Below are 20390 nucleotides of genomic sequence, written 5' to 3'. Positions count from 1 at the left end.
ATTCATTTATTTAATAATAATAACACAATATGAAGCAGGCTCCCTGCTCTGAACTGTCAGCACAGAGCCTGATACGGGACCCGAACCCACGAACTGTGAGATCATGAGCTGAAGTCAGATACTTAACTGACTGAGCCACCCAGGTGCCCCCTTATATGTGGGATTTTAGTTAAATAAGGACTAATTTTAATTATTTTTCAAATATATTGTATGTTCACAAGGTAAAAAATTTACAGTGTTACAGTATGTTTTTTCCCACCCACCCAGTTTTCCCTTGATATAGCCAACACTAGTTCTTTTCCTATCTGTATAAATACATACATACTCTAAGCAAATACATACTCTATTCTTTCTTTAGCTTTTTGTTTTTAATTTTATCAGGAAGTGTAACATAATCTATAATTCTTTGGAACATTTTGCCCTTAATATATCTTGTAGAGTATGAGTCCATAAAACTTATACATTGTTTATGTTTGTTTATTTAATGTTTATTTTTGAGAGAGATGGAGGCAGAATGTGAGTGGGTTGGGGCAGAGAGAGAGGGAGACACAGAATCCGAAGCAGGTTCCAGGCTCTGAGCTGTCAGCACAGAGCTCGACATGGGGCTCGAACTCACGAGCTGTGAGATCATGACCTGAGCTGAAGTCGGACGCTCAACTGACTGAGCCACCCAGGCACCCCTGTCGTTTTGATATTTTCATGTTGCCCTGTATCATAGAGATTATGTTGTCTTACAGTCACAGCATCTGGTTAGATGAGAATGCTGGTTGATTTACACCCTTTCCAACACCTTACCAAATTTTTACTTTTGCTGGTGTGATGGGGTAAAAAAAAGTGTCAGGATGGTTTTAATTATGTATGTCTCTTATTCTGACATTACGTTTTCACAGGTATTTTCTTTTATACACTTTTTGATATAATACAGTACTGCAAATGTCTTTTCTATCTTTTATGATTAGTTTTTCTCTAGTTTTATTGTAAGAATGCAGTATATAATACATATACAAAATATATTAATCAATTGTTTATATTATGGTAAGCCTTCTGTCAACCATGGTTTATTAGTGATTGAGTTTTTGAGGAATCAGAAGTTACACACAGGTTTTCTTTTATTATTTTTTTTAACGTTTTTAATTTATTTTTTAGAGAGAGAGAGTGAGAGTGCAAGTGGGGGAGGGGCAAAGTAAGAGGGGGATACAGGATCTGAAGCAGGCTCCACACTGACAGCAGAGAGCCTGATGTGGGGCTTGAATCCACGAACTGTGAAATCATGACCTGAGCCAAAGTTGGATGCTTAACTGACTGAGCCACCTAGGCACCCCCATATAGATTTTCACCTGTGCATGCAGGAAGGGGAGGTCGGTGGTCCTAATCCCTGAGTTGTTCCAGGGTCAACTGTAATTACATTAAAATGAATTTTAAAAAGATAATTCAATAATCCAAAGTGAATGTCAGTACATTGATAGAAAGGCAGAACCAAAGTCTTGAAAGAATTTAGGAATATGTTTTGGGGATAGCATAATTATTCTTGTATTTTTAACTAAATAAACGTTTACTTGATTAAAGTGCTTTTGTTTTTTTGTTTTTTTTGTTTTGCTTGTTTTGTAGGCTGGGAAGTCTGCTGTGACTATGTGGTGACTACAATTATCTTACTACTGAGTTTCCCACTGGAATCATGGAGGAGAAACAGCAGATTCTATTGGCTAATCAGGATGGTGGTACAGTGGCAGGAGCAGCACCTACCTTCTTTGTCATCCTAAAACAACCAGGAAATGGCAAAACTGATCAAGGAATTTTGGTTACTAATCGGGATGCCTGTGCTTTGGCTAGCAGTGTGTCATCACCAGGAAAGTCTAAAGGGAAGATTTGCCTTCCAGCTGATTGTACTGTGGGAGGAATCACTGTCACCTTGGATAACAATAGTATGTGGAATGAATTCTATCATCGAAGCACAGAGATGATTCTGACCAAGCAGGGAAGACGCATGTTTCCATACTGTCGTTACTGGATAACAGGTTTAGATTCAAATATGAAGTATATTCTTGTCATGGATATATCTCCTGTGGATAATCATCGTTATAAGTGGAATGGTCGCTGGTGGGAACCAAGTGGGAAGGCTGAGCCCCATGTTTTGGGGAGGGTTTTTATTCACCCAGAATCTCCCTCCACAGGTCATTATTGGATGCATCAACCAGTATCTTTCTATAAACTTAAACTTACCAACAACACACTGGACCAAGAAGGGCATATCATCTTGCACTCTATGCATCGCTACCTGCCAAGACTTCATTTGGTGCCTGCAGAAAAGGCTACTGAAGTGATACAGTTAAATGGCCCTGGTGTCCATACTTTTACCTTCCCACAGACTGAATTCTTTGCAGTAACAGCTTATCAGAACATTCAGATTACCCAGCTGAAAATAGATTACAATCCATTTGCTAAAGGGTTCCGGGATGATGGGCTGAATAGTAAGCCCCAGAGAGATGGAAAACAAAAGAACAGCTCTGACCAGGAAGGTAATAGTGTTCCCAGTTCTCCTGGTCAGCGGGTCCGTCTTATAGAAGGTGAGGGGTCAGAGGTACAGCTAACAGATTCAGATCCTTTATCAAGGGGTCATGAAACATCAGGCAAGGGTTTGGAGAAGGCTTCTCTTAATATAAAACGGGACTTTCTTGGCTTCATGGATATTGATTCAGCATTGGGTGAAGTTCCTCAATTGAAACAAGAGGTTACTGAAAGGTAGGTTAACAGCTTTTCTATTCTTAGAGATAAAAAGGAATATTTTGGATTTAACATTGGTTGTGTGGAGTGCTGACTTGAGATATTGATAAATGCAAGCTACTATAAAATATACCATAGTGTTTACATTTTGTGAAGTGACAGCTTATTTTTTTGTAATGAGTATCAATTGGGTTCAGGATTTAGAATTATAGGCAAATTAGATGGTATTTCACAACGGGAACCTTTTGCTCATTTAGATTTAGAGTTTGAGAATATTTAGGCTTAGGATTTTTTTTTAATTTTTTGTATTTCATTTTTAATTTATTATTTTTAACGTTTACTTTTGAGAGAGAGAGAGAGCGCACGAGCGTGCGAGCAGGGGAGGGGCAGAGAGAGAGGGAGACACAGAATCCAAAGGAGACTCCAGGCTCTGAGCTGTCAGCACAGAGGCCAATGTGGGGCTTGAACTCACAGACTGCAAGATCATGACCTCAGCCGAAGTCTGACACTCAACCGACTGAGCCACCCAAGCACCCCTGTTTTATGTTTTTTTAAAAAATATTTTTTAGTAATCTCTACACCCAACATGAGGCCCAGGCGTCCCTGGATTTTGGCAATCCTAATAGGTGTATAGTAGTATCTCATTATCTTAATTTGTAATTCTCTGATGACCTACAGTGTATGTCTTTTTATACACTTAATTTGCCATCTGTATGTCTTCTTTGGTGAGGTGTATGTTAAGGTCTATAGCCCGTTTTAACCTTTTTTTTTTTTTTTTTAAAGCATTTGTTCATTTTTTGAGAGACAGAGACAGAGTGTGAACAGGGGAGGGGCAGAGAGAGGGAGACAAAGAATCCAAAGCAGTGTCCAGGCTCTGAGCTGTCAGCACAGAGCCCAATGTGGAGCTTGAACCCATGAACTGTGAGCTCATGACCAGAGCCAAAGTTGGACGCTTAACCGACTGAGCCACCCAGGCGCACTTGTAGTCCATTTTAAAATTAGACATTTTCTTAAGTTTTAGGAGTTTTTTGTATATTTTGGAAAAGCAGTCCTTTATCAAATGTGAGTTTTGCAAATATATTCTCCCATTCTGTGGCTTGTTTTTTTTTCATCCTCTTGATAATTGTCTTTCACAGAGTAGTTTTTTTATTTTTTAGGCGTTTTCTTATTTTATGAAATTCAGCCTATCAATTATTTCTTTCACGGATCTTGCCCTTGGTGTTGTTTTTAAAATGTCATTATCATACCCAAGGTCCTGTAGGCTTCCTCCAATGATATCTTTCAGAAATCTTACAGTTTTGTGTTTTATATTTCAGTTTATGATCCATTTTAACTTATTTTTTGTGAATGGTGGAAGGTCTGTGTCTAGATTCAGTTTTTTGCATGTGGATGTCCTGCCATTCCTGTACCATTTGTTGAGAAGATGATCTTTGCTCTTTTGTGTTGTTTTTTGCTTCTTTACCAAAGATTGGGTGACCACACTTATGGGGGTCTATTCTATTTATTAAAAAGTTTATTTTCATTTATTTATTGAAGTTTATTTTGAAAGTGAGAGCGTGAGTGAGTGGTGGAGGGGCAGAGAGAAAGAGAGAGGGAGAGAGAGAGAGTGTGAGTGAATCCCAAGCAGGCCCTGTGCTGTCAGTGCTGAGTCCCACAGGGGGCCCAGTCCCAGTACCCTGGGATCATGACCTGAACTGAAACCAAGAGTTGGACACTTAACTGAGCCACCCAGGCACACCAAATTCTTTTTAAGTTCAAATCCACATGTTCATTGCTGGTATATAGGAGAGTGCTCTTTTGTATATTAACCTTGTATTCTGCAACCTTGCTATAATAGCTTAGTAATCCCAGAAGTTTTTTGTTAACCTTTCGGATTTCCTACCTAGATGATCATGTTATTTGTGAACAAAGGTAGTTTTCTTTATTAAAAAAAATTTTTTTTTAATGTTTGTTTATTTTTGAGAAAGAGTGAGAGAGACAGACTGTGAGCCAGGGAGGGGCAGAGAAAGAGGGAGACAGAATCTGAAGCCGGATCCAGGCTCTGAGTTGTCAGCACAGAGCCCGATGTGGGGTTCAAACCCACGAACTGTGAGATCATGACCTCAGTTGAACTTGGACACTTAACCGATTGAGCCACCCAGGCACACCAAGGCAGTTTTCTTTCTTTCTCTCCAGCCAGTCTATATTACTTTCATTTTCATTTCTTGTTTTATTGTACCAGGTAGGATTTCCAGTGTGATGTTGAAGTGTGAGGGGAGATATCCTTGAACTTGGGAAAGGTTCTAGTTTCTCATATTTCATATGATGTTAGCTTTAATTGTTTAATGGATATTCTTAACCAAGTTGAGAAAATTTCCTTCTAATTTTAGTTTACTCAGTTTTAATCATAAATGGGTGGTGGATTTTGTCAGATGCTTGTTTTCAATTTTAGTGATATGGTCATCTGAATTTTCTTTTTAAGTCTGTTGTGATGGATTACATTAATTGATTTTCAAATGTTGAATCAGCCTTGTGTACCTGGGATACATCCCATTTGCTTATGATGTATAATTCTTATATGTTGTTGGATTCATTTTGCTATTTTGTTAAAGATTTTTGCGTCTGTTCATGAGAGATGACGATCTGTCATTTTCTTAGAATGTCTTTGGTTTTGGTATTAGGGTAATGTTGGCCTCAGAGAACGAGTTAGAATTATTTCCTCTATATATCATCTGGAAGAGCCTTTAGAGAATTGATTTAATTGCTTCCGTAATTGGGAAAATTCACAAGTGAATCCATCTGGGCCTGGTGCTTTCTGTTTTGGAAGGTTATTATTGATTCAGTTTCTTTAATAGAGGCCTATTCCGATTGCCTATTTCTTGTGTGAGTTTTGGCAGGTTGTTTTTTTTTTTTTTTCAAGGAATTGGTCCGTTTTCATCTAGTTTGTCCAATTTGTGGTCAGAGTATCCTTTATTATTTTCTTGATGTCCATGGTATCTATAGTGATATACTCTTATTATCACATTGTATATTTCTGATTGTAGTAATTTGTTTTCTCTTTTTATTTTTTCTTATTAGTCTGGCCAAGGGCTTACTGATTTTTTTGATCTTTTTAAAGTAGCAGTTTTTGGGTGTTTTCTCTTCTCCCAGGTCAGTTAAGCTCTAATAAAAACTTAGTAGGTTAGGCTCTGGTTAACTAGTTTCTCTAGAGGTCAGGCCTCATTGTTAGGAACAGAGTGCTTCCCCCTGCACTGCTGGGTTTTCTTTTTTTCATGAGAGGATATTTACTGTGAGCACCTGGTCTAGCTCCTGGAGGTAAAACTCATAAAAGTGTGAGGGCCCTTCTGTGAGAGTTCCACTGGGGTTTTTAACTTTCATATTTGTTCACACTGAGCCTCTAGCAATTTGTTGGTTATAATTCAGGTTTTTCTACTCCAGCACTGGTTCCCAAAATGGTTTTTACTTGTCAGTCTGTGTTCTACTAAAGCCCTGACCCCTGTATTCACCTATCTCAGTAGTTTGCCACTGTGTCTTCACCTCTCTTATGGGTCCAAAAAGAGTTGATTTATTCAGTCTATTTAGCATTTTACTTGTTTAGGACATAGTGGCAACTTCCAAGCTTCCTAACATGTGGAACTAAAACCCAGAAACTTGCCTTATTTGGAATGTTGGAGCACAAGTTTGGCAGAAATAAATCCCAGGTCAGTATTTTTCCTTTACCTTCCCTTTCTCACTGAATACAAATCCTATTAACAATTACTATTCTTTGAGTTTGGAATCCCCATGTTCATGAGTTTCCCTTGACTTGTTTATGGACAAGTCAGTGCTTTGTGTTTTCTAAGAATTGTTGTTGGAGTGAATGCTACTCAATTTACAGTTTTGTTTTTTTCTTTTTTAAAAAAAGCTTTTTAAAATGTTCATTCTTGAGAGAGAAAGAGAGCATGAGTGGGGGAGAGGCAGAGGGAGAGAGGGAGGCAGAATCTGAAGCAGGCTCCAGGCTCTGAGCTGTCAGCACAGAGCCTGACATGGGGCTTGAACTCACGAATCATGAGATAATGACCTGAGCCAAAATAGGATGCTTAACTGACTGCGCCACCCAGGTGCCCCAAGTCTTGTTTTTTTCTATCAAGGGAAAGTTCTTTTCAGTTTTTGCTTATCACTGGTATTTTTATAGTTGTAACTAGTGAATGCTGTCTATAATAGCTGATTTTCCAACCATAGTCTAATCATAATCACCCAACACAATTAAAAATGAATTTGAACAGTTTGCCCTCAGTTTACCTTTTTTTATTTAAGTAAAAATTTTTTAAAGTTCATTTTTATTTAGTTTGAGAGAGGAGAGAGAGAATCTTAAGTAGTTTCCACTCTCAGCACAGAAACCAGTGTGGGGCTTGATCTCATGAACTGTGAGATCATGACTTCAGCTGAAATCCAGAGTCAAGAGTTGGATGCTTAACCAGCTGAGCCTCCCAGGTGCCCATGATTATTGTAATTTTTGTGGTATGCTTTGAAATAGAGAAGTATGTTTCCCAACTTGGTTCTTTTTTTTCAAGCTTGTTTTGGCTATTTGAGATCCCTGGAAATGCTGTATGAAATTCAGCTTCTACAAAAAAGACCATTGTGTTTTTGATAACTGTTACACTATATCTGTATGTTGCTTTGGGTAGTGTTGTTACCTTAAAAGTGTTATGTTTTCCAGTCCATGGACATGGGATATCTTTCCATTCAGGTCACTTTTAATTTTTTTAATGTTTATTTTTGAGAGGCAGAGGAAGGGCAGAGAGAGAGGGAGACGCAGAATCCAAAGAAGGCTCCAGGCTCTAAGCTGTCAGCACAGGCCCGAAGTGGGGCTCGAACCCATGAACCATGACATCAAGACCTGAGCAGAAAAAGTCTTAGGCTTAACTAACTGAACCACCCAGGCACCCCTCTGTTTAGGTCTTTAATTTCTTTCAGCAATACTGTATACTTTTTTTTTTAATTTTTTTTTAATGTTTTTATTTATTTTTGAGACAGAGAGAGAAAGAGCATGAGCGGGGGAGGGGCAGAGAGAGAGGGAGACACAGAATCGGAAGCAGGCTCCAGGCTCTGAGCTGTCAGCACAGAGCCTGACGTGGGGCTCGAACTCACAGACTGTGAGATCATGACCCGAGCTGACGTTGGATGCCCAACCGACTGAGCCACCCAGATGCCCCTACTGTATACTTGTTAATGTAAAAAAGTCTTTGCTTCCTTGGTTAAATCTATTCCTACATATTTTACTCTTGCTTTTTTTTTTTTTTTTTTTTTTTAAATGTTTATTTAGTTTTCAGAGAAGAGCACAGGGGATGGGCATAGAGAGAGGGCAACAGAGGATCTGAAGCTGGCTCTGTGCTGACAGCAGAGAGCTCGATGCTGGGCTTGAACTCATGGAACCATGAGATCCTGACCTGGGTCAAAGTCAGAAGCTTAGCCAACTCAGCCACACAGGCGCCCCTGTATTTTATCCTTTTTGATTGTATTGCAAATAGGATGGTTTTCTTAATTTCCTTTTTGAAAAGGAAATTGCTGTGTTTTATATTGTGTATTGCTCAGTATAAAAACGTATTCATTCTTACATGTTGATTTTTGTATCCTTTGCTTTGCTGAATTTATTGATTTTCTTGCTATGTGTGTATTTTTTAGAGTTTTCTATATATAAGATCATGTTATCTATGAATTGACATAGCTTTATTTCTTTTCCAAATTGAATGTATATTATTTCTCTTTCTTGCCTAATTGCTGTAGCTGGAACTTCTAGTACTATATTTAGAAGTGGTGAAAGCTGGAGCATTGGGGTTTTAAATTGGATTTTGCTAAGTTGGTAAAGTTGATCATCTTTTTATATACTTACCAGCCATTGGGATTCCTCAGGTGATCATAGATGTGAGAGTTTTTTCTTGGACACCATTTTTCCCCTTTGATTAGTTTGTTTACCCTTTGGCAATACCCATGTTGTTTTAATTAGTATAGCTTTGTAATGGTAGTTGTCTGACTTTTAGATTCCACCTAGGGTCCTACTCTACTCCACCTTTTAAAAAAATTAGTCATTGTTCTTACCTGCTTTGATGTGTTTATTATTTTGTCTCTATTGCAGACATTATTCTTATAAATGTTGGAATGCCTTTCCCTCCAGTTTTGCCCTTATTTGTCAGACTTTTAATTTTTTAAAAGTAATTGGATACTGTTACTTCTCAGTTTAACTCTTCAGAGTCTACTGATTGCCTTAAAAGAAAATATTAAGTAAAAATAGTATTATTTTGTTTCAACCCCAACTATTACAGTCTGCAGTTTAGTTCTGACATTAACAACTGAGCTGGTGTTAGTTTCCACAAGTTTGAAGACATGGTCCCCTAGAAGACTGCCCCTACTTCAGATAGCTGCCTTAAGTGGTGTCTCCAAGTTACTTGGACTTCTTAACATTTGGCTGCAAATTCAGAGGTTCTCATGAACACCCTCAGGCTTACTAATTCCCTAGAATAACTCCATAGAACTCAGGAAAGGACTGTATTTATGACAGCAGTTTATTATAAAGGATGCAGATTAGAATCATTCATATGAAGAGATAGAGAGTGAGGTCAGGAGGGTCTCAAATGTAGAGCCTCCATGCTCTCTCCTCAGGAGACCTGTAGGGTGTGTCACCCTCCTGGCATATGGATGTGTTCACCAACTAGGAAACGCCTTTGAGTTTTGGTGTCTGCTTCAAGGTTTCAAGTAGGTGTGGACTAAGTCACTGGCCAGGTGATTGAACTTAATCTCTCCAGTGCCCTTCCCCTCCCTGCAGGTCAGGTTGCTTTGTAGCCCCAATCCTCTAATCACAGGGTGGGTCCTTCTAGTGACCAGTCCCCATCATGAAGCTTTATAGGACCTCACTGTTGAGCTACCTCATTAGTGTAGTCTTAAGTGTGATCCAGTGGGCTCATGAATAATACAGACACTTTTATTTATTTATTTTTTTAAGAGAAAGAATAGAGTGCCCACACCCATGCATGGGGAGGGGCAGAGGGAGAGAGGGAGAGAGAAAGAATCTTAAAAAGGCTCCATGCCCAGAGCATCTGATGTGGGATGTGGGGCTCCATCCCTGGACTGTGTGATCATGACCTGAGTGGAAATCAAGTTGAATGCTTGACTGACTGAGCCACATAGGCTCCCCTAGCAAAGACACTTGTATCACTTAGGAATTTCCAAGGGTTTTATAGAAACTCTGTGTTAGGAACACTGGATGAAGACCAGACAAGTTCATTATATGATAAGTATATACACATAATTTAAAAAGCTTAAATAAAACCACATGGTGAAAAAGACACTCTCTTGCTTCATTCCTCTTCACCCCCTACAGTTCTTCCTAAAGGAAATTTGATTTTTCACTTACAGTCATTTCTAGTGATATCTGTTTCTGTCTAAATCATATGCAATGCCAATTAATTATCATATTTACATGTTATCCAAGTCTTTCAGTTTTTCTTCCCTTGTCAGTACAGTCATCACAAAAATATCCATTTTTAATGCTGTGATACAAATTTTCTATACTGTTTAGCCAAATAGTATATCATAAACACATTTTCTTGTATAATTTTGTTTTTTAGTAATTGTTACCATATTTTTTCTTTCCCTTAGTTTTCTATATGCCTAGTGGTAATTCTTTTCAAATTCGTTTTAAAATTTATTTTTTATTTTTCTAATGTTTTTATTTATTTTTGAGGTAGAGAGTGACAGAGCATGAGCAGGGGAGGGGCAGAGAGAGAGGGAGACACAGAATCCGAAGCAGGCTCCAGGCTCCGAGCTGTCAGCACAGAACCCGACGCGGCCTCAAACTCACGAACCGTGAGATCATGACCTGAGCTGAAGTCGGATGCTCAACCAACTGAGCCACCCAGGCACCCCAGTTCTTTTCAAATTCTTAAGTTAAACTTGAAATTTCTCAGTTTACTTAGACACGCACACACTTTTCATCTAATTAACATAAATTTTTTTTGTCTCCTGAATACTATCTTGAGTTGCTCTTGTCTGCCTTTGTCAAGGCAGTTCTGAACTAGTTCTGAACTAGTTCTCTGAGACTGTAAAGGTTTGGGATTTCACTTTGCTGTCATCCTATTGACTCTTCATTTAACATTGTTTTATATAGGTCCTCCTATTTCCTGTATCTTCAGTTGTCTCTATTGCTTTGTGTTCTCTTTTTTTTGGTCAAGTACATCTTTTTGTTCCCTCAGAAAGAATGTATGGTATGTAGAATTTTGGAATATTTAAATAAAATCACTTCTGATGGAAATAGTAGTGTCCTTTCAACTTGCTTTGCCCTTTTCAAACCCTTAGTTTTCTTCTTGCATGGTGAAAAGTAACTTTGTTATATCCTCCTGCTTTATATATTTGGTTGGGTATAGAGTTCTTTGCTTGAAAATGTGTTCTTGTGTTCCAGTTACCTGTTGAGAAGGTTTTTTTTTTTTAATTTTATTTTTTACTTTTTAAAATTTACATCCAAATTAGCATATAGTGCAACAATGATTTCAGTAGATTCCTTAATGCCCCTTACCCGTTTAGCCCATCCCCCCTCCCACAACCCCTCCAGCAACTCCTCCAGTAACCCTCAGTTTGTTCTCCATATTTATGAGTTTCTTCTGTTGTGTCCCCCTCCCTGTTTTTATATTATTTTTGTTTCCCTTCTCATGTTCATTTGTTTTGTCTCTTAAAGTTCTCATATGAGTGAAGTCATATGATTTTTGTCTTTCTCTGACTGACTGATTTCACTTAGCATAATACCCTCCAGTTCCATCCATGTAGTTGCAAATGGCAAGATTACATTCTTGTTGATTGCCGAGTAATACTCCATTGTGTGTGTGTGTGTGTGTGTGTATATATATATATATATATATATATATACATTGTATATATATATATATACACCACATCTTTATCCATTCATCCATCGATGGACATATGGGCTCTTTCCATACTTTGGCTATTGTTGATAGTGCTGCTATCAACATGGGGGTGCATGTGTCCCTTCGAAACAGCATACCTGTATCCCGTGGATAAATGCCCAGTAGTGCAATTGCTGGGTCATAGGGTAGTTCTATTTTTAGTTTTTTGAGGAACCTCCATACTGTTTTCCAGAGCGGCTGCACCAGCTTGCATTCTCAGAGGTTTTTTTTAGTAAGCTGTGTGCCCAGTGTAGGGCTTGAACTAACAACTCCAAGATCAAAAGTCTCATGCTCTAGGAACTGAGCCTGCCAGTCCCCCCCAACCCCCGCCTTGAGAAGTTTGATGTCCTTTTGATTCCTGGTCCTTTCATGCTCTTAACATCTTTTGTTGATCTCTCATATTATGAAATTTCACATTGATAAGCTTTGGTGTGGTTCTCATTGTTGTGTGCTGTGTTTTTTCAATCAAATTCATGTTCTTTAGTTGTAGGAACATATTTAGTATTATTATTCTGGTAAATTTTCCACTTCAGGTTTTCGGTTGGATGTTCAATCTCCTGGATTACTTTATATGGTCTTTTTTTTTTTTTTTTCCCTGTCATTATCTTTTTGCTCTACTTTACATGAGGTTTTCTTGATTTAATATCTAACTTACTGAAGGCTTTTTTTTTTTTTTTTTACATTTTATTTATTTTTGAGAGAGAGAGAGAGAGAGACCGAGAACAAGTAGGGGAAAGGCAGAGAGAGGGGAAGATACAGAATCCAAAGCAGGCTCCACACTCTCAGCTGTCAGCACAGAGCCCGATGCGGGGCTCCAGCTTGCAACTGTGAGATCGTGACCTGATCCGAAGTCCGACGCTTAACCAACTGAGCCACTCAGGGGCCCCACTTACTGAAGTTTTTATTACAATCATGATTACAACCATGTTATGGTTTCTTCAGTCGGTTGAGCGTCCGACTTCAGCTCAAGTCATGGTCTCAACGGTTTGTGAGTTTGAGCCCCATGTCAAGCTCTGTGCTGACAGCTTGGAGCCTAGAGCCTGCTTCAGATTCTGTGCCTCCCTCTCTGTCTGCCCCAACCCACTCACATTCTGTCTCTGTCTCTCTCAAAAATAAACATTAAAAAAAAATCAGATTTCTATTATTTTTAAAAATTTTATTATTTAAAAACAATTTTTCTTAAAGTTTATTTTTGAGAAAGAGAGAGAGAGAGCATGAGTGGGGGTCGGGGGGAGAGGCACAGAATCCAAAGCAGGCTCCAGACTCTGAGCTGTTAGCACAGAGCTGGACTTGGGGCTCAAACTCATGAACCTTGATATCGTGACCTGTGCCAAAGTTGAACGCTTAACTGATTGAGCCACCCAGGAGCCCCTGATTTTTCTTTTTTTTAAGCTTATTTATTTATTTTGAGAGAGAGAAAAAATCTCAAGAAGGCTCCCCAGTGTCAGCACCGTGCCTGATGCGGGCTCCAGCTCAAGAACTGTAGGATCATGACCTGAACCGAAATTGAGTTAGTTGCTTAATGAGCCACAAGCACCCTAGGTTTCAATTTCTTAATTTCTTTCTTTCTTTCTTTCTTTCTTTCTTTCTTTCTTTCTTTCTTTCTTTCTTTCTTTCTTTCTTTCTTTCTCTTCTCTTCTCTTCTCTTCTCTTCTCTTCTCTTCTTTTCTTTTCTTTCTTAGTTTATTTATTTTGGGAGAGACAGAAACAGCGTGAGTGGGGGAGAGGCAGAGGAGGGAGGGGGTAGAGAGAGAATCCCAAGCATGCTCTTCACTGCCAGCACAGAGCCTGATGTGGGGCTTGAACCCATGAGATCATGATCTAAGCCAAAACCAAGTGCTGGACGTTTAACCAACTGAGCCACCCAGGCACCCTAACCCAGATTTCAGTTTCTAGGAGCTCTTTGTTTTCTTCTGCATTTTACATTTCCTTTTTCCAGTGGATTTCTTTTTTCTGTTAATCTAATAACCAGTTTTGTGGAAGGCATTATGTTATAGTTTCTTCTAAGGTGCATCAGTAGTTACCTGTACATATGTTTATAATAGCATCTATTAAGGAACATGTTGTCTCCTTGTATGTCTCCTGTACTGGTGTGTAAATTCCTTGAATGTAGTGACTGTGCTTTATTTGTTTTGGCAATAATCCCTGTGCCCAAGAAAATATAATAGCATGTTTTAGGTGCTCAGTAAATGTTGACTGAGTTTTATCTGTAGCACTTATAGCTTTTTAAATGTGTTTCAGAGTGATGGCACATATCCTATTTATTTGTTGCATTGATTATTATCAAAAAAGTAATCCTTTTTTTTAAATTGTACAAATTGTTGGTTTTGCTTATATTCTTGCTTAAATAATCTTTCACCTAATTTATTTGGATAGAGGCTTTTTAGAAGTATGAAATTTCAGGGTTCTTTGCAAAATCCTCCCACCAAGACAAATTTTCATGCATTATGCATAAAGTTTTTATTGGAAGATAAGGAGAGATCCTTTCTGAGAACCTTTCTAACTGAACAAGTTTAATTTCCCAGGAAAATGTGAAAGCAATTACTGCAGTAACAGCCAACATCTAGCTTCATAAAGTTCTCTGCTACTGAAAACAAAATTCAGGTGGTGTGACTAAGGGAAAAGAAAATACAGATTTTTTTCTACATCGTGGAAGTTATTATCTTGAAATTGAAGATAGAGAACTTTCATTAAATGTTAATCCTCAATTAATTGATAGAGAATGACATTTTTATATGAATTTATTTAAAAATTGACATAACAGGAAAAGGAAAAAGAGGGCTTGTTTTGCTTATTAGCCTTTTAAAAAAAGATGAAACTGGATTGCAAAATTATAAATTTGTTAAAAAGCCTTGAGTTGTCCCTTAAAACGGGTGGATTTTATTTCTTGTGCTTTTGATTTTAGCCATTCTGATAGGTGTGAAGTGATAAGTTTATGGCTTTGATGTACATTTCCCTGATGATTTGTGATGTTGAACATTTTTCTTGTGTTGGCCATCTGTAGGTTTTCTTTGGAAAAATGTCAGTTCCTGTTCTCTGCCCACTTTTAATTGGATTATTACGATTTTTTTAGTGTTGACTTGTAAAAGTTCTGTATATATTTTGAGTATTAACCCCTAATTGGGTATATTGTTTGCAAATATCCTCTCCCATTCTGTAGGTTGTCTTTTTATTTTGTTGATAATTTCCTTTGTTGTGCAAAAGCTCTTTATCTTGGTGTAGTCCCAGTAGTTTAATTTTGCTTTTGTTTCCCTTACCAACGGAGATGTATCTAGAAAAATGTTTCTGAGATGATGTCAAAGAGATAACTGCTTGTGTTTGTTTTCCTCTAGCAATTTTATGGTTTCAGGCCTCACATTTAGGTCTTTGTTTTGAGTTTATTTTTGTGTATGGTGTAAGAAAGTGTTTCAAGAAATTAGTGTTGGTGAGGATACACAGACAAAGGATCCCTTGTGCACTGTTGATGGGAATGTATGCTGGTGCAGCCACTCTGGAACACAGTATGGAGTTTGTAAAAAAAAATTTTTTAATAGGATTATCACATGATCCCTTAATCCTTTTATTGGAGGATTACCCCCCAAAATTGGATTACCCCTCCAAAAATGAAAATACTAATTTCAACAGATATGTGCTACCCCTATGTTTATTGCAGCATTACTTAACAATAGCTAAGATATGGAAAGAACTCAAGTGTCCATTCAAAGATGAATGGATAAAGATGTAAATACATACAATGGAATATTACTCAGCCATAAAAAAGGATGAAATTGTGCCATTTGCAATAACAAGGATGGATCTAGAGTATATAAAGCTAAGTGAAATAAATCAGGGAAAGAAAATATATGATTTCACTCAAAATTTAAGAAAGAGAATTTCAGAAAAGAATATAGAAGGAAAAAACCCTAAAAACCAGACTCTTAAATATAAAGAACAAACTGGTGGTTGCCAAGGAGAGGTTAGTGGCAGGAAGGGTAAAATAGATGAAGGAAATTTGAAAAAAGGTGTGGATTTTATGTTACATAATTTATAAATAAAGCTGTTAAACAGGTAAAGAAAAAGCCATTTTTCACCACTTAAGTGAAATTTTTGCAAGGGAGAAGTTCAGACAACTTCAGACTTCAGACAGATGTTCAGACAGAGCTTGGCTTGGGATTCTCTCTCTCTCTCTCTCTGCCCCTCCCCCACCTGCACTGTTTCTGTGTCTCTCAAAAATAATTCTATAAGCTTAAAAAATAAATTGTATGGGGCGCCTGGGTGGCGCAGTCGGTTAAGCATCCGACTTCAGCCAGGTCACGATCTCGCGGTCCGTGAGTTCGAGCCCCGTGTCAGGCTCTGGGCTGATGGCTCAGAGCCTGGAGCCTGTTTCCGATTCTGTGTCTCCCTCTCTCTCTGCCCCTCCCCCGTTCATGCTCTGTCTCTCTCTGTCCCAAAAATAAATAAAAAACATTGAAAAAAAAATTAAAAAAAAAAAATTGTAAACTGTTGTATTCTCCCAGGTTTGTGCAAGATTATTCATTATGTGTTAGATTTCATCAGGGAATCCATGGAGTTTTCATTTTTGGCAGGTTTCAAATCACAAATTCAGTTTCTCTTTTCTGTTTCATTGACCCCCCGCCCCATTTTTATTTCCTTTTTTTTTTACTTGCTTTTGGTTTAATTTGCCCGTGTTACGTTAGAATGGGGGTTAGCTGACTAAGACCTCGAGAACCATACCTAGCCTGCCATTTATTTTATATCGCCTGCAAACTAAGATTTTTATATTTTTAAATAGGGAAAAAGTAAAAGAAGAGTAATATTTTGTCACCTGTGAAAACGAAATAGAATTCAAATTTTGGTGTCCATGATTTGGAATCCAGTTGTGCTTACTTGTTTACATATTGTCTGTGTTTCTTTTATGTTACAGTAGCAGAGTTGAATAGTTGTAACAGATTGTATGGACCTCAAAGCCTAACATTTTTACTGTCTAGCACTTCACAAAAAAGTTTATCAACCCCTGACTGTTATAATTGATTTAGACCTTTTATTTAAAGGTATAAAATTTCCTCTGAGCATTGGTTTAGGTACCTTCTGCAAATTTTGATATGTTGTATTGATACTTAGTATCGATTTATAGCTTGATTCTCTTGTTAGAGAACATGTAACTTAAAACCTTTGAAAAAACAAACCTTTGAAATACAAATTTATCATATCTTTGCTTTATTGTCTAGCATATGATTAGTTTTGGTTAATACTAAGTGCACTCTTGGGGCCCCTTGGGTGGCTAAGTTGGTTAAGTGACTTTGGCTGAGGTCATGATTTTGTGGTTCATGAGTTCTAGTCCCATGTCAGGCTCTGTGCTGACAGCTCAGAGCCTGGAGCCTGCTTCAGATTCTGTGTCTCCCTCTCTTTCTGCCACTCCCCTGCTTGCTTGCTCTCTTTCTCTCTCTCTTTCAAAAATAAATAAACATTAAAAAAATACTAAGTACACGCTTGAAAATTTATGTATTACGTAGTGTTTGGTAGTTTTCTCAGGTAAGTATGACAGTATTGTTCATTTCTTCTTTCTCCTTAATTGTCTGTTTGTCCGTATGTCCTATCGGTTACCGAGAAAGGTGTGTTAAAATCTCCCACCAAAGTCATGTACTTGTCTGTTTTTCTTTTCAGTACTAAAAATTTTTTGCTTCAAGTATCTTGAAGCTATATGATAAGGTATATATACTTTAGGATTCTTGTCTTTTGGATGAGTTGAATCCATAAAACTTTTACAAGGTTCCTCTTTATCTTTGATGATAATTATTTTTAAAGTCTACTTTGATGTTATTGAGCCACATTGGCTTTCTCATTTTGTTGACCTGACTTATCTTTTCCCTTCTTCCACTTTGAATCTGTCTCTTTCTGTCCTTATATTCAAATTGTGTGTGTGTGTGTTTAAACAGCTTATAGTTGGAACTTTTTGTTCACTGTTAAAATCTTTTGACTTTTATTTAGGATATTTTGTTCACTTACATTTATTTTTATCACTAATATGGCTAGTTTTTAAGTATTACATCTTGACAATTCCATTTTTAAATTTTTTTTTTTTTTTTTAACGTTTATTTATTTTTGAGACAGAGAGAGACAGAGCATGAACGGGGGAGGGGCAGAGAGAGAGGGAGACACAGAATCGGAAACAGGCTCCGGGCTCCGAGCCATCAGCCCAGAGCCCGACGCAGGGCTCGAACTCCCGGACCGCGATATCGTGACCTGGCTGAAGTCGGACGCTTAACCGACTGCGCCACCCAGGCGCCCCGACAATTCCATTTTTAGAAGTTGTTTTATTAGTCTGCTCAGGTTGACATAACAAAATAGCATCAACTGTGGCTTAAACAGTGAAAATTAGTTTTCCAGCAGTTCTGGAGAATGGTTTGGAACCAAGAGAATGGTTTGGCAGGGTTCTATTTCTTTTGAAAGCTCTCATCCTGGCTTGTACATCGCTGCCTTCCAGCTTTGTCCTAATGTAGTGTGGGGAGAGATCTTTCCCTATCTTTATGACATTATTTAACTTTAATTACATCTTCAAGACTATGTACAATCATATTGGGAGTTAGAACTTTAACATAAGAATTTGAGAGGGACACAGTTCAGTGCATTGCAGTGTTTGTAAAGATTATAGTGTGTGTCCTTATTTTAAAAGTGGAATTCAATTATAACAGGACTTGGAGAGCTAATTATAAGCATAGTTCTTACAATTTGTGTCTTTGTATATATGTTATAAATTCCTCAAACACTGTTACTTTATTTGCTTTAAGCAGTCAGTAGTCCTTTAAAGAACAAATGTTTTATATTTACTCACATCTATTTTTCATTCATTCTTGGATCCATTTTCACATTGGTTCATTTCCTGTCCATTCAAAGAACTTCCGTTAGTGTATATTTTTAACTTCCTAAAAATTGAGATTAACTCACTGCCATAAAATTCACTCTTATATTTATTTATTTTTTTAATTAGAGAGAGAACTTGAGCTGGAGAGAGGGGCAGGGTGGGGGGGGGGAGAGAGTGAGAGAGAGCATGCACACGTGCGTGCGAATATTTCAAACAGGCACCACTCTCCACATGGAACCTGACGTGGGGCTTGATCATGACTGTCAAAATCAAGAGTTGAACTTGGACGCTTAACCTTACGAGCCACCTGGGTGCCCCAAAATTCACCCTTTTAAAGTGTACAGTTTAGTGGTTTTAGTATACTCAGTAGAATTGTACAGCCATGACCAGATACTTTGGGACATTTTCATCACCCCAAAAAGAAAACTCCTTGCCCTCTGTTAGTCATCACACCCCATTTTTTTTTGCATCCCCTCCTCAACCCCACCCCATCCACACACAACTGTCCCCATTTTGTCTATATGGATTTGTCTGTTTTGGACATTCATATAAGTAGAATTATATAATATGTGTGGTCTTTTATTTAGCATAACATTTTGAAGGTTCATCCATGTTGGTGTGTGTCTATGCTTCATTTCTTTTATCTCTGAATGATAATCTTGTATGGGTGTGGCACATTTTACTTAATTCACTCATCAGTTCATAGACATTAAGGCTATTTCCACTTTTTAATTTTTATTTTTTAGTTAATTTTAAAAATTTTTTATTTTTACTAAAAAATTTTAAGTTTATTTCAAGAGATATGGTGGGGGAGGGGCAGTGAGAGAGGGAGAGAAAATCCCAAGGAGAGGCTCTGTGCTATCCTTGTAGAGCTAAACATGGGACTTGAACTCCCAAACAGTGAGATCATTACTATGAGATCAAGCGTCACATGCTTAACTGAGCCACCCAGGTGCCCCCTACTTTTTAGCTACTATGAATAACATAAGCCCATTCTTTACCCACTGTATTGTTTTGGCACCTTCGGCAGTTGAAAATCACTTAATATAAATGTGCAGTTCATTACTAGACTCTGAATTAAGTTCATTTGAGCTCTGTGTTTAGTCTTATGCCGGTATCGTCACACTGTTATGCTTATTATAGCTTTGATAGTGAGTTTTGAAATTGGGAAATACAAGTTTTAGAGAACTTCATTCATATTTGTCAAGATTTTTGGGGTTATTTTGAGATCCTTGCATTTTCATGTGAAATGTAAGATCAGCTTTTGTATTTTTATACAAGTTCCAGGTGGGATTTTGATAGGAATTGTGTTGAATCTGTGGATCGCCTTTTAGGGAGTACTGCTGTTGTACCAATATTAGGTCTTATAGTGCATACACACAGGGTATTTTTTTTTTTATTAAAGTTGTCTTTAATTTTTTCCAAAAGTGTTTTTTAGTTTTCTTTGTACAGGTTTTATACTTTTTGGTTCAGTTTATTTCTAAGTAATTTAATCTTGCTGCTTGTATTGTAAATGTAAATGGAATTTTTTTCTCTTGCATTTGTGATATTTGTTTCTCATTTGTAGAAATAATGTCTGTCGGTGTATTAGTTTTGGATCTTGTAGTTTTACTAAACTCATTTATTAGTTCCAGTAGTGTTTTAGCGGTTTTCTTAGTATTTTCTACATACAAGATAATGTCATCTGTGAATAGAGAATTTCACTTTTTCCTTTTCAGTCTGGATATTTTTTATTTCTGTTTCTTTCCTGATCACCCTGGTAGAGGCCTTCAGCACAATTGAGTCTAAGTTGCAAGAGCTAACATCCTTATCTTGTTTCTGACCTTAGGAGGCAGTAGTTCTTGTACAGTCTGACTTGTTTCAGCTGTTAGAAAATGTCTTTATCTTTGAAGTCTTCTTTTGTTGGATACAGA

The 20390-nt window shown here is 37.6% G+C and overlaps 1 protein-coding gene across 19 annotated transcripts in view; it reads left to right on the top strand.

The window, feature by feature from the left end:
- The window catches only part of MGA (MAX dimerization protein MGA), a 170331-nt gene that overhangs the window by 73707 nt on the left and 76234 nt on the right, over positions 1 to 20390 (top strand). For all 19 annotated transcript variants that reach the window (XM_047864126.1, XM_047864124.1, XM_047864136.1 and 16 more), the window contains exon 2: positions 1609 to 2739. In XM_047864126.1, the coding sequence (XP_047720082.1) occupies positions 1676 to 2739 (1064 nt within the window). In that variant the 5' untranslated portion in view covers positions 1609 to 1675. The remainder of the gene's footprint in view (positions 1 to 1608; positions 2740 to 20390) is intronic.

Source organism: Prionailurus viverrinus, chromosome B3 (assembly GCF_022837055.1).
Source record: "Prionailurus viverrinus isolate Anna chromosome B3, UM_Priviv_1.0, whole genome shotgun sequence".
In the NCBI taxonomy this organism is placed as follows: Eukaryota; Metazoa; Chordata; class Mammalia; order Carnivora; family Felidae; genus Prionailurus; species Prionailurus viverrinus.
The sequence above is the reverse complement of the archived record's forward strand: the minus strand, read 5'-3'. Positions and strand labels throughout refer to the sequence as shown.